The sequence below is a fragment of the Dendropsophus ebraccatus genome, chromosome 5 (assembly GCF_027789765.1).
Source record: "Dendropsophus ebraccatus isolate aDenEbr1 chromosome 5, aDenEbr1.pat, whole genome shotgun sequence".
In the NCBI taxonomy this organism is placed as follows: domain Eukaryota; kingdom Metazoa; phylum Chordata; class Amphibia; order Anura; family Hylidae; genus Dendropsophus; species Dendropsophus ebraccatus.
Genome location: NC_091458.1, coordinates 106,162,752 through 106,180,236, shown reverse-complemented (window position 1 = coordinate 106,180,236; position 17,485 = coordinate 106,162,752). Strand labels below are relative to the sequence as shown.

General features: G+C 38.4%; 1 protein-coding gene across 7 annotated transcripts in view; it reads right to left on the bottom strand.

Annotated features, from left to right (window-relative positions):
- EDAR (ectodysplasin A receptor) overlaps positions 1 to 17,485 on the bottom strand; it is a 123,020-nt gene that overhangs the window by 43,276 nt on the left and 62,259 nt on the right. For 3 of the 7 annotated variants that reach the window (XM_069970918.1, XM_069970916.1, XM_069970917.1), the window contains 4 exons: positions 5,624 to 5,697; positions 5,211 to 5,333; positions 4,160 to 4,341; positions 1,733 to 1,818 (listed from right to left, as the gene is read on the bottom strand). In XM_069970918.1, the coding sequence (XP_069827019.1) occupies positions 1,733 to 1,818; positions 4,160 to 4,341; positions 5,211 to 5,333; positions 5,624 to 5,674 (442 nt within the window). In that variant the 5' untranslated portion in view covers positions 5,675 to 5,697. Of the gene's footprint in view, positions 1 to 1,732; positions 1,819 to 4,159; positions 4,342 to 5,210; positions 5,334 to 5,623; positions 5,698 to 9,457; positions 9,497 to 9,516; positions 9,616 to 10,054; positions 10,193 to 17,485 lie in introns of those variants that run through there. The other 4 variants (XM_069970914.1, XM_069970921.1, XM_069970915.1 and 1 more) reach the window with 3 other exon arrangements.

Sequence of the window (17,485 nt, the reverse complement as noted above, 5' to 3'; positions counted from 1 at the left end):
TGCAAAGTGCAACTGGCTGAGTTGCCCATAGTAACCAATCAGATTCCACCTTTGATTTTCCAAAGAGTCTGTGAGGAATGAAAAGTGGAATCTGATTGGTTGCTAGGGGCAACTCAGACAGTTGCACTTTGCACCATGTTTGATAAATCTCCCCCTATGTTTTTTATTAAAACTAGTAGTTAACATTTTGTGCAGTTGTCGAAATGGGATACGATGAGTCCTGAAATATTCAGCATTTTATGGATTAGCAAACACTAATATCAGGTCATTTCCCATACAGATATACTATGGAAGTCTTGCATGCAGGTGCATTCAATTAAAATATAGATTATGTTAGTACTGATTTTTTTTTAAAACAATGATCTATATTTAAAAGGGTATTCCCATCTTAAGTACTTATGCCTTATCCACAGATCCACAGATATTAGATCGTGTGAGGTCTGACCATATGGCCCCATCCTTTCAGCAAAGTAGGAAACTTGAGGTAATCAATTTCACAGTTACGTTATACAACCTAATGGATGGCTTGGTATGGCGAATCTGCCAAATCTTCTTCTTCTAGCATACAGAACATCTGTGCCATCTGAGTATCAAGCAGGAGACCAGAAAATCCCTTGTATAAATATATCTTATTATATTGTTTTCTATTTAAAATACTTCTGTGTTGTAAAGACAGTATAGGAGGGAAATATATATATATATATATATAGTAATCATTATAATACAATATATTGATATCATTATCAGGAGAGTGGGGACATGAACACATACAATACATACAAATCCTACAATTACAAAATAATAATAACAATGATAAAACATGTAGCAAGTAGTCTTAAAAGGCTTGCGGTCAGTGTCCTTTCTAAAATGGACACTGCTATTACTAATAAATAATGTTAAGTCAGCAGAGAAGGTGATATACTACATCTTTGCAATTTACATAATTTTTTTTCGCCTATTTTCTATTTGAAACACAATGCTATAAAAGCAGCCAATAGATGTCTAACTTTCTGGAAAACAGCAGTGGAGGCTCCATTGCTAAGGCAATCTGGTCTTTAGTAACAGCAAAAAAAAGAAAGGGGAGACTAAATGCAGGAAGTGATGTCAGGTGTCCCTCTGCTCTGCATAGGCTGGCCTAGTGAAGATGACTGCTGATTGGCCGTACACACCCCTGTGCACACCCCTGTGCATCGCTGCAGCTGAGTAAAGAAACTGATCTAAGCGCCTACATATAAGCTCAGTGAGATGCAGAAGCATGAGCAGCACAATGGGACAATATTTTTTTTTCTTTTTTTTTAAATGTCATAACAGGTACACTTTAAACTACATAGTCTTACCTGTTTTAGATACTAGGGCAACCCTGTGTTTTCTATTTGGACATTATTGGTCATACCAATAAGTGTACAACACATATAAAATACATAGATTCTTCAGTTGTGTCTATCATGTGAACTGCCCATTTTTACATTTCCAATACGAGACCTATATGCTAAATCTTGCATTCAGTTCCCTACAATTAATACGCTGCTGTATTCTCAATGATAATAAAATGCTTCCCTTTCAAGTGGATAAATGATATACATGATATTGATATTATTACAGAAAGGATTTACCCAGACAAAAACCTTATCTAAAAATCTAAAACCTTACATATATTTTTTTCAATAACATGTTACTTCATGGCTACCTGTGAACGATAGGAAAATATATGATAAAATATGGGTCTACTTACATTCCTTGACACTTGGAGGTGCTAGGGAGCAAGAGTGACAAACCATTCCATAAATGCTTTTAGGGCGGCTCTCTAACATGTAGAATCTAGGTTGAGGATCAAAATGTTAGCAGTCAAAATGTTTGATATTAAAGAATATATATAAAAAAATTTGTTTTTTTTTCGCAGACTTTCAATACATACATTATGGTTCAGTGCATTAATGAAGATCAAATTGAATAAGACTAAATGGGATTGAGCTGCTGTATTAGGCACAGTCTACTATACAGAAGCTGCTAAACTAAATGAGTAGTGTCATGGCCCTACTCTGTGGTGATCAGTAGGGGATCCAGAGGGAGGTACTTTTCCTCCTGCTTATGTATCAAAATGTCTCCAAGATCATTTAGTTATTAGGTTTAGGGCTTATGCACACGTTCAGTGTCTTTTTCTGGCTTGTATATTCTTTTTGCTATCAACATTCGCAATCCGCTAAAAAATACAAATTGTGCATCTGTAGTGTATCCATAGTGCATCCCTATATTTTTGCAGATCTGTTCAATCTGTTCTGTACCAGTTTAATAAAGTTGATCAGGTTAAAAAAAATGTAACTAGTTTTCCCATTGCAGATCCAAATTTTTCTGCAGACACATCGGATGCCAAAATGTTATTTGTAAAAAATATAGGATCCCCATGACTTCTGTTGGTAAATCCTTAAAAAAAAAAAGGGTCCACACTGGGGCATGTTCCTTTTTTTGAGTATTAGATTGCAAAATCAGCTGATCGTGTAAATAGCCCAAATGAAATCAATTGGGAATAACTCAGTTGTGGACACAATTATGGAACGTGTGAATAAGGCCTTAGAATGTATAATTACTATTACAGATATCACCCTAAAAGTGCAGGAACTCGTGCAGAAGGATTAGTGTCCCGAGTGAAGGGACACTTCCAGGAAGGAGGTATCGTGGCGCACGGAGGTTCTCAGGACCAGTGGTTGAATAAACTTATTTATTACAGCATAAGGCAACGCGTTTCTAGGCTACAAAGCCTCTTTCTCAAGCCAAAATTAAATGCATGAATACAATAGCACCATGGGGGTATTTAAAAGACAAAAAAGATAAAAAAAATTCCTGCCAAACCTGTAATTAGGGGGCGGAGCTATCTGTCAATCAAAGGTCCGTTTTAATACAAAAACACCATATCTCATAAAAACATAAAATGAACAATAAATAGCTTCTAAAACCTTTGGTATTGAGCCTACAAGAAGGGTGTAATAATATTGGTACTATATAAATGGAAACAATAATAGAATTTATCGGACTCTGGGAAATCACATGATCCAGTCATGTGATTTCCTATGGGTTCGGCACTAGGGGATAGGCTACTCAAAAATGGCGGAGATGGTCTAAATAGGATATTCGCGCCTGCGGGGTGGCCGTCAGGCACCCGCGCGTGCGCACCCAGAGAGTGCCTACAGTGACACCCTAAAAGTGTCACTGTTGTTATAACTTGTGATATAAAGCAAGTTTGCACTATACATTCTTTTTTTTTTTTTTGTTATCATGCTGTTACACAAAGCTGAGCTTACCAGAAATCCAGGTCTCCGGAAGGCAGATTTTTCTTGAAAAAAAAACCAAGAAACAGACTAAACACAGGAATTCCGGCCAGTACAGAGAGTTACTGCTCCATGTGTCCATCAATTACATCACTGCCTTCTCTCTGTGAGCGCTCAGATGGCCTGGGATACACAGGACTCCCTGTTTTCTGACTGTTTCCTGTTTTTTGAGAAGAAAACAGAAAACAGGAAGTGCCGTGTTTTCCATGATAACTAAAAAATAAAATAATTAATGTAAATTGCAAACTTGCTTTATATCACATCTACTGTTGATTTAGATTTTGAAAGTTATAATGACAGTGACACTTTAAAGACTTAAAATCTGCTACAGATTTGTGATATATAATGATCAAAAATTATACAGAATCAAAAAAATATGTGTAATACTTGGCTACATGAGAGTGGTATGTCTGAATATAAAAACCAGACCCTAAGGAACATTTATAAGGACAGGTGCCCTCGTATGCCAGTCCTAAATAAGGCCCCAAACGCCTCTTAGTACAGCCGGCCTGCCCTGTGCCTGGCACTCTACATCTGCTCAGAGCCTCACGCCTCCTCCCCACTTAGCCGCGACCCCTGGCCACCCATCAGGGGATAAGGCTGACATACGGCAAAGAGAAGAGGCAAATCTGTTCCTTTTCTATGGAGTATACCAGGGGCGCATGTAAGCAAATGTCCCCCCTGTTCTCAAATCTGATGTGATGACTGAAATCAATATATATATATATATATATATATATATATATATATATTTATATTTATAGGTCTATTATGGTATTCAGAAACCATAGAACGTTGCTATAATGTAGTTATGTGTCTATTCCAAATAACCTTACCCTGGTAGACAAGGTCCACATTCAGCATCATTTTTAGAGTCTCCTGGAGTTAAAATTGTGGCTCGGAAAAAACCCTCACAATCTTTGTGTCGTCTGCATATTTGGTAACCTCCTTTAGAGTACTTGCCAGGTGGACAGGAAATACAACCATAGTCTTCATCTTTAGTTCCATATCCACAAGACTAAAATGAGATAAAATAATTATATACCAGAAAAACAGCAAGAAACCAATATAGCGGTCTCCCATGGAAATACATTTGCTATCTTACTAGGCGTTGTATAGGATTTAGAGGACACCTAAAAATGTACAATGATGTCAGTGTTACAATGACCTATGAAGAAAGCCTGTCCTGCTCCCATCACCCACCAGAGTAACTGATATGTCTCTGCATATCACCTCGTACAGGAAAAGCTGTCAATCTGAGTGGACAGAAGTAGTACTGGCATTCGAAAAGTTGCACATTTTTGTGGTCGCTTTTTTCACACAAAAAATTGTGGCATTGCCACTCCGTTCTCTCTTTTTAAAGGCTGGGATGAGTGAAGGTAATAGGACCTCCTTTGGCCCAGCTCATTTCATATAATGTATGCCACAAATTGGTGTAAATTATAGCTAAAATCTATTTCAGCCGGCATAGATTTCAACATGCGGCACATGGACAGCCACTGATGTGACAGATTTATTAAGAAGCATTCACATCTTAGTAAATTTGTTGCAATTTCATGATCTCCAGCACAAATTTCAATTAAAGGGTTTTCCGAGAAGCAGAAAATAGCTAAAGTCTTTTTCTTTTCTCCCCGGTGCTGAAAGTTTTTCATTCCCCCTTCTGAGAAGTGGAGAGGCAGGTCTATGCAATGATAATCATGTGTGGATGAAACCATGCCCTCATGTGATGTAATGTATATCTACTCAACATTAGAGATAGATCCCACAGGGGAGACATAACCATATACATATATAAAATAAGTATACCTCAACCACTTCTATAATATGTAGGTGTTTGATGGCATTATAACATACATCGGTGCTTTTCTGACTGGTCTGGTTACTTACATTATAGGGCTCTTCCCCTGGTTCACACTCTGGACAGCTATGGCACAAACCTGTTGTCTGGTTATAATATTCATTTTCTCCACAATTTGAGTACTCAGCTAGAGCTGAATACACTAAGGACACCTGCAGTAGTAAGAGGAAACATTGCGCTTGTTAGAAAACTGGTATCTCTGCAGTCTCAGACATCTTTATTTCATTTTAAAAAGACTCTTGATCACATAATTATATAAAACTATATAACCTACTTATGCAGATTGAACAAAAGTTTGGGGCAGTATGCGTACTATGCAAAGAGGAAGAGAACTAAAACTGGTGATACATTAGGGATTTTAGCTTTCTGGATGACATGTTGGGCTATGAAGGTGGTGAAATATCAACTGATAACTTATGATAGAGAATCGTTTTATACGTACCATTATAAATGGGAATATATGGGTCAACTTTCGGTCACCTTGTTTGCTCATATTATAGCTGCAATGGGTGGCACCTGAAAAAAAAATATATATATTACTACCCAAACAGTAAAGATTTTTTATGCAGAAACCATTTAAAATTGTTATTCAGAATGTGACTTTTGAGAGTATTAGGCAGCAAGCCTGTGATGTAATTTACCACCACTATACTATTCAGCGTCCACCTTATAGACATAGCTATGTTTCCGGGAAATTCTTTGTTCAAAATGATTTATTGCATAGTGATAGTGATGACGGTTGTAATGGAGATAATATTGAAGGTAAATCCAAGCATTTACATATTACATTATTCCTATGAGTCGCCTTTCATGTGGTCTTAACCTGCACAATGACTATAGTTTGACTTCAACTGACACTTTGCTAGAATGATTAGGGATTATCTCCTAATACATATACTTTTCCTTCTATCTTGCTTTGAGCTATAAAACTAGTTACGACAAGTCGGTCACGTAACTTAAAGCTGTTCCGTAAGCCAACTTGTTGAATAGAAATGACTCTTGGACTGACAAAGGGTGAAAGAAGCCAAAATCAAATTTCCTATTTTTTGTCTTAACAGAAATATAGTCTTCCCTTCATTATACCATAAATCGTCCATACATTGACAGAAGCTGCGGTGTGTTTCATCAGGTGAATGTCTTTACCCACCTAAAGTGAGTATTACATTGAGACTGTGCCAAAGGTGTGTAATTAACAATATTTTTTTAACCCATGAATGACAATAAGACAAAGAGAATGAATTAGTGCTGCAGTGTTGTGTAAGACTACTAACTACTAACTGTATTCTTCTGATCAACCCTCAGCAAGTCCTAACAGCGTTCTGTGCTGATATACATAAAGCATATTATACTTCTGCATGGATATTATTATTATTATTATTATTATTACAGAATACATAGCACTCACGTCAGCTCTTATATAGTGATACACAGGAATTATTCTAATTTATGGAGACTAAGAAGGTAACATGGCTGCTACTTCTATATAACTCTTGAGGACAATGTGCCATGAAATTCTATACTGATAGTAAGCTTTTTGGATTAAGAATAAAGGACCAAAGCCGGAAGTTGAGGTGAAAAATGAACATCCTCAGGGCATAAGGTTAATTCCAGGTGTGTATCAGTAATACTTAGGGGGGTAAGTGCTACCCACACGTCTAGCCACGGGAAACGCCTGCTCATATTGCCTGCAGGCCTTCTATGTTCTGATAAGAATACCGCTTTAAATAAAAGTGCATTGTAATGGATCTGCTTGTCATTATGTCGTCATTGCTAGAGTACCTGCATGAACCGTCTGCATGTATCCTGGCTACAAACATGGTCACACTAATTGTTAACATGTAACTGTTCCTTCCCAGGACATTTACACTGACAGAGATGTACTACTTGTACACACTATCCCTTTTGTATCTTGCAAAATAAACTATTTTTCTGAATCTGCCAATTAACTCCTTACCAATCAGTACTGCAGATCTTGGTTTGTGCCATGGATTAAATGATACTACTTGTGTATAATCTTTGGTGATGAAGGGGCAGAGTAAGAGAGGCATGAGCATATACTGACAGATGGGTCAGGACTCTGATCAGCCACCAGTCTTCACTCACACTTAAAGGGATATTTCTCTTTCACTGCCAAGCAGATAATTACATCAGCTTGCAGATATTCATATAAGCAGCTTCCTTGGACTGAGCAGACTTCTAAGTGCTTTATTTTGCAGCTACTACAGTACTACACAAATAGAGCAAGTGCTTCCTTCCTATTTTCATAAAAAAGTGACTGTCTGCCTAGGAAAAAGATGCAGTATGTGCTCCTGCAGTAGTCCAAACTGAGGCTTGGTAACCACCCTACACACTATTAAATGTCGTCAGCATTGAAACAGCCAAATCCTTCAAGGGGTTGTCTAGGCTTTGAAACACATGGCTGCTTTCTTCCAGAAACAGCACCTCTCCTGTTCTCAGTTTGGGTGTGGTTTTGCATTTGAAGCTTAGTTGTAATATCACATACAATCTGGGGACAGGGGTGATGTTGTTTTTTACAAAAGAAGTACCTGCACTTTTTCTAATCCTGGATAACCCCTTTAAGGCTAGGGTTACATCTTGACATGCTGTGCAAATGACAAAAATATCTGTGCAACTTGTCTGCAACCTGCTGTTGCACTACTATATAGCGGTTGCAATCAGGTCAAATCCGCATGCGACTTGCATTGAGGTGAAGGTGGAAAAGTCATGTGTGAGCTATGGCCTGTGGCCTGTGACCTACATACACACACACACACACATATATATATATATATATATATATATATATATATATATATACACATACATATTTATATATATATATTATGTGTTTTTTCATATGACAAGTCTCTGAAAAGTGTGCCTTTCAGAGTTTCTACAAACCGTATGCTGGTATGCTGTGTGCCCCAACCTACTGTATAGGAGCTCTGAACCGGGTCACTCATTGATATCTGTGAAACTAAGCTGAATAAAAATTAAAAAAATATTAGACATCACTAAATATTGTACATTTGATACTCAGAGATGCCATGTATAGGGTCACCTGCTTTGTGTAGTAAGCCAGTGCCCAGCAGGGTGTGTGCAAAAGAAACACTGCTCTGTGCCTCAGTGCCTCCTCCCTTGTGCCTTAGGTTAACTTTCTCATAACATTCAACACAAATGTCAAGAATAATAAGAGATCAGAGAGTATACACTGCAGGTAAATTGACTTGGCAGAGGAGTGTCAGTGGGAATATTTATCTGGATTCCTTTGAAGAATACTGGCTTTTACCTGAGGTAATGCTTCAACTAATGTGACATGAAAACACTTGCGGAGCACAGTATTGATACTCCTTATCAATAGTAGTAAAGGTAATATATGTATATGAATTACAACACATCCATGTATATTAAAGGAAGTTCTTGTTTGGTAATTATGACAATCCTGTCCTAAAGTGTTATTGTGAGGATCCCTGCTGAAGTGATTGGCTACCATTAAAGCTGTCAGCTGGTTAGGACAGCCCTTATCTGTAGTACAATAACTATCATATTTACCATTTTTTACATATATGATATATAATCAGATCATAAATACTACCTGTAATATTCCTCTCTCTCTCTCTCTCTCTCTCTCTCTCTCTCTCTCTCTCTCTCTCTCTCTCTCAAAATAAAACAATAATACTTAACAAATTAAATAGAAAAATATATTCTTGCACAAGAAAACTGCATGTTAGGCTATTTTAGATGGTAATATCCTTTTAAGAGTGGTTTTGGCTATAGTAATGACATACTAGATTAAAAGTTACATCATTCAGCAGTAAAATGTAGGCATAAAGGATGTTCATGTTTCAGTTGCACAGTATTCTTATGGCCCACACTTCATAATTAAACTTACATTGTACATTGTATTGTTTGCATTCACTATATACATTGTCTTATTTTCAGTATAAAGGCTTCTGGCAATGAAGAAAGATTTCTATACCAAGAGTTAAGCTTCTTGTCAGATCAAGGCGTCCCCCTCCCAGTGCCAACCTGTCAGTCATAAATTCTTACACATCTATATACAAGATGAACAGAGATTGCTATACTGTACATTGCTATAGCAAGAATTGAGCTTCTTGTCAGATCAAAGTGTCTCCCTCCCAGTGCCAACCTGTCAGTCATAAATGCTTACCTCTATATACCAGGTCATGCTATTTCATTTAGTCAACACATATACACTTAATCACACTTAACGTCACTACTTTCATATAGATATATCTAGATATACATATATTACCTGACGTTAAGAAAGTGTAAAGGATACATCCCTATGACCTGATGCTTAGGAATACTTACACGAGCAACTGACAGAGAGAAGACACAAGTCCTGGATAGAAGGCAGTGCAGGCATTTATCCAGACAAGACAGTCGTATTTTGGGGTTTGAACATCAGCATTTTTTTCCCTTTTATTCTCTCTCACTGGTGAGGTGAGGGATCTGGCAGCCCTGCCTCTTTTCCACCCACATAAAAACTTAGCAATGAAATACACAAAGGTCTTTGAGAAACTGTTACTTAACTAATAGAACCTGCAATTAACCTAGTGTTTAGGAAACCATATGTCCTTTAACGACACTGTCGGTAAGTATTGCTTTAGGCTGGGAGGCTGGCATGGTGGCAAAATTATTAAAGCCTACAGAGGCATAAGAACCAAGTTGTATAGCTTTAAAACAATATTCGGAATATGATTGTACTATTTTTCCTAAAGCCCCATAGTGATATAAGTCACGATAGACTACCAGCAGCAAGCAAGAATAAAGCTGCCACAAATATTCCACAATGTTGCTAATACACACAATATAGAGCAGAATATGCGCCAATAGGGTGAGTACTTACTCTGCAGTAAAACAAAGCACAATGTCCAAGCAGTAGATGTTGTGGTAAGATAGATGCTGAGGTGAGTAACATTCTGGCACTCCTTTTCCCCACTTAAGTATTAGAGTGAGTTTAGAAAAGTGAACTCAGACCACTCCATTTATAGTCAGTCACTCAGTAGTATTGCGCAAATAGACTGGCATGACAAGTCAATCGGTTTATATCTTTACACAAAGACCATATGGTCATACAGTAGGAGTTTAATACATGACAGAAACAAGAGACAGCATGAGAACAAAATAAAGACGTGGGAGATGGAGCTTCAATGACTTGACTTCATGCTGTACATTATAGTGTAACTCCACCTAGAATACACCATCGCCATACAGCTTCTTTTGTTTTATATGAGCAAATGGTTTCAATGAAATACAATATGTTCACACTTTCTATAGATTTCTTCATTATTTATTATGACGCCATTCTACTTTTAATAAAACAAGTTTCATAAAACAACAAGCTGTCACAAATGTGTTATTAACTTTCTGGTAACACTGTAGTCTAATAATTCCTTCCAGAGCCAATAACCCCACTCCTTCCAAGACCATCAAAAACATAATTACAAGACCAGGGCTAGAGCTTTAGTGTAGTGTTTCCAGACCAAATATTCCCTACAGTCCCTACACTGTAATACACAGATATATATAAAGGTTGCACATTGGTCTTGAACCCGTCACCTTTATTGGAGTATAAGTCAATGTGCATCATGAAGCAAGATGCAATCTCATGTAAAGTAAAATAAGTCAAGGTCTTTTTTTTCCTCTGTAGTTGTTTTTTTGGAGAAACACTGTATGCCCCCCTCTATAGTTAGCCGCCATATTGTACAGTATGTCCTACTGTTGTTAGGTTTCTATGTTGTAAGCTCCTCCATAGTAAGGCCCCCATACTGTTTATCTCCCTTCCACGATGTAGTTCTTCCCCCATACTGAATACTCCGCCCCCCTTATGCAGTAAGGCCCCCCCATACTGTATACCTTCATTATCCCTCTGTAGTTCTTCCCCATTCTCTATACCTCCCTCCACCCACTGCAGGTCAGGTAGCCCCTTTACTATACACCCCCTCCCCCCTCTGCAGTAAGGCTCCCATACTTTATACCTCCCTCCCCACCTCTGCAGTTCTCCCCCCATACTGTATACATCCCCCCTCTGTAGTTGGCCCACGTACCCTTTGTCCATCCATATTTCAAGTACCTTACTGTGCATCCACTCCTACGCCCCATCCCCCTTCCCTGCAACATGTGTTGAGCAGGTGGGGATGGAGCATACAAAATCTGGCAGTGATTGGCTGATGCTCAGCCACCCAGTGTCAGGGATCTGGTCAGCTGACTTTAACAAGGGCTTATCCTGCTTAGCTGAAGTTGAATGAAGTTAGAGAGATGGTAGAGAGAAAATAGAGCCCACAAAGTAAAAGACTGGACAAGCAGTTGAAGGTTGAAACCAGTCTACAGATGGGAAATCTCTTCTTCAGCCGGCCAGGCATACATTCACAGTCACAGGGCTGAAGCATAGGAAGCGGGCCGACGTGCCCCCAGTTGGAGGGAATTTCCTCCCCTCTATGACGCAGCTCCTTAAGAATCAATGGAGCCGTGTCATAGAGGGGCGGGGGTTTCCTCCCACTGGGGGCGAGCCGGCTCGCCTCCAGTGCTTCAACCCTGGCCCAATGCCCGTGGATAGAACGGCGCCGTACACGGGAATCCAGCCGTGGTTCAAAAAATGGACCGCAGCACTGGCTTCCCCGTGATGGCGCCATTCTATCCATGGTTCATATTAAAGAGGATGTACCTGATGGTACATCCTCTTTAAGACTCCAAATGGGAGTCATAGAGTCACTTGAAACTTCATAAGAAAGATACCTTGGTGTGAGAGTTGTTTTGCATACCCTTGATTAACGTGAACAGCGAAAACATCTTTCTAGTGCCCCAAGTGTACATTTAATAGACCAGATTTCAGTTTACCAGACCCAGATGAACATGACTTAGGGAAGAGGGTCAAACAGCATCCATGGTATGATTTCAAGGCTTTATTAGCATAGTCAGGTACAGAACATGCAATCTTTCAACCCCAAGTGGGTCTCTGTCAAGCATAAAGACCCACTTGGGGTCAAAGTGTAGCATGTTCTGTAACTAACTATGCTAATAAAGCCTTAAAATTATCCTACAAATGCTGTTGGACCCTCTTCCTTCTATAGAGGGCTTCAAAAACAGGGCTAGACAAGTTCTTAGACCAAAATAATATAAATGCATATGTATAGAAGTTATCATCCCTCCCCCTTCCCTGTATCCATCCCCTCCTTGGTTGAACTTGATGGACGTGTCTTTTTTCAACCGTATTAACTATGTAACTATATCCATGCCTAATACTGGGACAGTAGGCTTTTCCAGCATGCATCCACCATCTACATTTGGACATCTTCTAGACACTGGATGCCTTGGTGCTGTTGCAAAATAAGTGGGGTTAAACCTGAATTTTTAGGTTAGGCTAGGTTAAAAGTGAATATATAATTAAATGATGGTTTCGCTCAAAATGTTACTAAAACTATTTCCATGAATGGAAAGTCCCTTAAAAAATGGAACCAATCACAGAGAGTGGATGTGTCATAACTTACTACATTGTAACAACTTTACATTTATCTCTTTTTTCATCCTTTGTGGAACATCGCTGGCAGATTTAGTGTGAAGTCATCGTCACAGATGATATAAAATACAGAAATGGGTTTTGGCTGCATCTAGTAAAGGTCAATAGCGTGTTAACAAAAATCTGACAAATCCTGGACTGGAGATATTGTGTGAATGATGTCTCTAGGAGCCATATTATATCTGGAGGAATATAAGATTTTATGACCAGATAAAGCTGGCTAGTAAATTGAATGGCTCTACTTACATCCTATAAAACGCATGCATGCCAGATGTTAGGATGCACTAGGGACCTCAGAATTTTAAGCCGTTGTCATTGCTCATTTAATGCATTCTATTAATTGAATTTTTCCTTGGAGCAAGCAACAAGGGACAGGCTCAGTGAAATGGCATTACCAGAGCTGAAGAAATGAGTATTGTATGTTTGCAGAGATAGAATTTACATGAAAATAACTCTACCTATTCAAAGTCCTTCCACATAAGCCAATGGAGAGGTTATGAATGATCTCAGATGGAGTAAACAGAGTTAAGCTAAGGGGAAAAAATTTATGAAAATTAAAAGATCCATTCAATCTCAATTCAATTAAATAGGCGTACATGTGACTTGCATATAAATTTCAGATCTGAACAAGATACAGATCTTCATGTAGAATTGTGTTTGTTGTCTTTATTGAGAATTTAAATTTATAAGTGTATATGTGCTTCAGATCTATCAGTTCAGTTAAGTTGCCTAAAAGGAATAATACTGTTCGTCTTCTGCGTGGACTGTATATATACCAAATTGCCCCTTTAAAGTTACGTGAGGGTACCAGCGGAGGTAAAATTTAAAAATCATAAGATCTGTGTAAAAGCATAATTTGTGTCTGTCTTGTGTTGATAATGCAACCTTAGATCTAAAGACCAAATAGAATTATACCTGCATGAGTGTAATAGTAAGTAATATAGTAAGTTCAATGGGCCTGAATGATACAGAATAAAGATTATACATCAATATTCAGACAGAATAGTATGGGGGGCAGGGGCTTAACACGTGCTATGTGCAGAAAAAAGAGAGACACTGAGAAAGCTTGAAGGGGTTATCCAGCGCTACAAAAACATGGCCACTTTCCCCCTACTGTTGTCTCCAGTTTGGGTGGGGTTTTGAAACTCAGTTCCATTGAAGTAAATGGAGCTTAATTGCAAACCACACCTGAACTGGAGACAACAGTAGGGGTAAAAGTGGCCATGTTTTTGTTACGCTGGATAACCCCTTTAAGCTGTTTACCTACAAGTGTAGCTGGCCGGTCTCAAGTTAATCTGTTTTCATCAAACAAAAAGCCACTAGTATAACCAGGATTGATCAATTTCAACTTCCTCTAAAAATACCAATATAGTACTGCAGAGCTGTAGACTTAAAAGCGACTCTGTACCCACAATCTGACCTCCCCAAACGTGTGTTCTGTGTCATCATAATATTATGCACCAAATAAGGCACATCACAACACTACTGGGGAAAATTCACCTTTTAGTTGTAGGATATATCTGTCAAGGTTCACACAACTGAATAGATTCTTTTCCTTTCCCTCCTGCTACTCACACAAGGGATGCTAAAAGGGGTTTCCCATTTAAAATGCTTGTTCCCTACCCACAGGAAAGGGGACCAGTATGAGATCCCGTAATCTCATACTTGTTCCCCATCCTGTGGGCCCAACCTTTGCTATGACATATATTGAGGGCAACTGGCATCATATTGAAAAATGACAGCAATCCTGTTACATGGGATTATGCATTTGTTATATAGGTCACATGTTGTTTTATCAATGGACATAGGTTTTTATGATAAAAGCCTGTAATATAGACTGTGTAGTAGTGAGTATGTGGGAAGTGCCATTGGCTGCAATAGACAATGCATTTTAGTTGCTCTGTGACTGTTCAGTCCATCATGGGTAACAGCTCACAGAGTAAAAGTCACAGCTCGTACAGTTGAGAACTGTTAACCCAACAAAGAGCAGTAAGTAACTGCAGGAATTAATGGAGTGTGTGGATTAGGTTTTTCATTTAATAAAATGAATGAAACTCATTATGTTAACAGATGTATGGACGTGCAATTTCCATATCGCGCTATAAATGATCTTGTGTCGACTCTGCAGACAGTAAAATGAGCCTTTGTTCACCCTTGTAGCAGTCATTGCAGATGTGATCATTACTTCTGTGACCCAGGTGGGCATGTCTGGAAATGCTTTAACTGTAAGCGTGTAACTTAAAAGAGGAAGCTTGTCAGCCCACTCTCACTGTGGTAGCTACCCGCCTTATCTGCCACCCTGGATGCCATTCATGGAATAGCCACACAACATTTACAACAAAGATTGTACAGTGTTGTCATCTTTATATGTTTTCAGCACACATGTATGCCTCTTGTCTTTTTCTATTCGGTGCGATCTATAATGTGCCTTTATGCAAGATGCTTTTCCTATGCTATATATCTATAAGCTTACAACATTGAATGGATTTTTAACTACATGGTGCATCATAGGAAAAGGGTATATGGTAACTGTATACCTTTATGATTCCTTCTTTATCAAACTAGATATTTTATTAACATATGACCTTTATATTCTTTGTAGAAAACATTAGCTTAGTAGCATTTCTTTTAGCTATCTGCCTGCTTAAAGGGGTACTTCCTTCTCAACAGGTTGCATCCTATCCATAGCATAGGGGATAACAAGCTGGTCCAATCAGCAGGAATCCAAACAGTGGACCCCCTCTGATTATGAAAATGAATTGAGGGTACCGCATGTACACAGACAGGGCTCCGTTCATTCTTTAAAGGGCTTCTGAGCATCGCCTAGCTTAGCATTTAGCAGAGTTCAGAAGCTTTATGAAGAATGGATGGAGTGCAGGTTGCACACATTTGTCATGCCCTCCGTTCAATAAAGGGTATATTTTACCTCCATTCTCATGATCAATCATCTTGTTATTCCCTATCCTATGGATAAGAGAGAATTTATTATGATTGGAATACCCCTTTAAAGCCTAGTTCAGTGATTTAAAAAAGGAACTTGGAATAATGTTCTCCTGGTAGTACGCATATAGCAGAGGGTTTTATTAGATTATTAAACAGGAGTTTTATGTAGGAATTAGGCATTCACTGTTCTAAATCTGCCTGTCCAATAGATATTTATGTATTTGGCAACATAAGTCTTGGGCTAGGTTTACACATAGTATTTCTATTAGTATTAGTTTCACCCAAAACCAGGAATGGGTTGAAAACATAAAAACTCTGAAAATCTTTCCATTTTAATTTTGCCCTGTCAGCTCCACTCCTGATTTTGGCTACAAATACTGACCAAAAGACGGACAGAAATATTGACCAAAATATGATGTGTGAATATAGCCAATAAGTGATTACATTTGTGTTCACATGACATACAGCCACAAATAAGGCTAGGTTCACACGTCTTTTTGGACGTCCGTCATTTGTCATTTGAAGGTTAAATCACAGACATTATGTCAAAATAACGGATGTTATTCGACCTCTAAATGACGGACGTCCTAAAAGACAGCCATCATACAAGAAAAGATGTTGTTTTAACCTAGCCTAACATTTTTGCAGAAAAAAGTAACACTATATGATAGTGCCCAAATAACTGTGCCACACTGTGCACAACATGCCTACTCTTACAATTCATGGTATATAAATGGAGAGGAACACAACTGTTCCTTTTCCATACACTGTTATCTGGGCCTGATGATAGAGATACAACACACCATTCTTTAAGTGATACACACATCTCAGTGCTCGGTGGAATAATCTGATATAAAAGAATAACATCCTCATTCTTTTATTCTGGTTCAGAAATCTTCAGTTGTTGAAAGCAAAGGTTGTGTTGATGCACCTGCAAGGCTAGTTTGAACTAATATGTAGGTACATTGCACAATAATTCATCGAAACATTCCATCTAGTGCCCCCATACATAAAACATCCGCTGGCTGGCTTTGATATTGGACAGTGCTTTCATCTTGCCAACAGAAACACAATCCTCAGACTAGATCCAGCTTCTACAGTTCTGAAGAAGGGCAGTCATATCTAAGAACCAGCCGTGGGTGTAAATGAAAGCATGCTATAAATTGGACATTTGGAAGATAAAGCTGCAAAGGAGAAATATCAACCAGATTTATAGTAGAAAGTCAACAATGGCCTAGAAAAACAATCCTCAGCCAGTGCGTTGGCTGTTATTATAATGTTATTATATCAAGGCAAGGTCCAGCTACAACAGATGGATCACAATAAGAGGAGCTTATAAAGTCTATAAAGTTTTTATTTAACCCCTTAAAGCATTATTGTTAGTACAGTACAAATGAACTGCATTTGATTGACAACCAAGGAGTGGATTGTGCTTCTCCCCAGATGTATCCAAGCATCACAGCAGGTCTCGAAAGTGAGACCTGGTGCAATCAATAACTTTTAACATGTCTGATGACATGGAAAAAGTTGCTACAAATGACATTAGGAATGCATTGGCTTTAAGAATGCAGCCAATTTTGGCCTTCAGGACACAGCTCCCTTTTTACAAAGCTGACCTGTCTTACTTTATGTGGTAGTAACTTTATGAGTAACCATATTAAAATGATTCTAAGATTGTTTTCTCTTTGCGGCACATTAAACCTTATATTAGTGGTAAATGTTGTCTTATCCTGTATTTCTAACTATGTACAATGGCTGGACCATGGACAAATAAAGCACTTATGCCTGGTGTCAACGAAAATTATAGTCTGTAAGCTC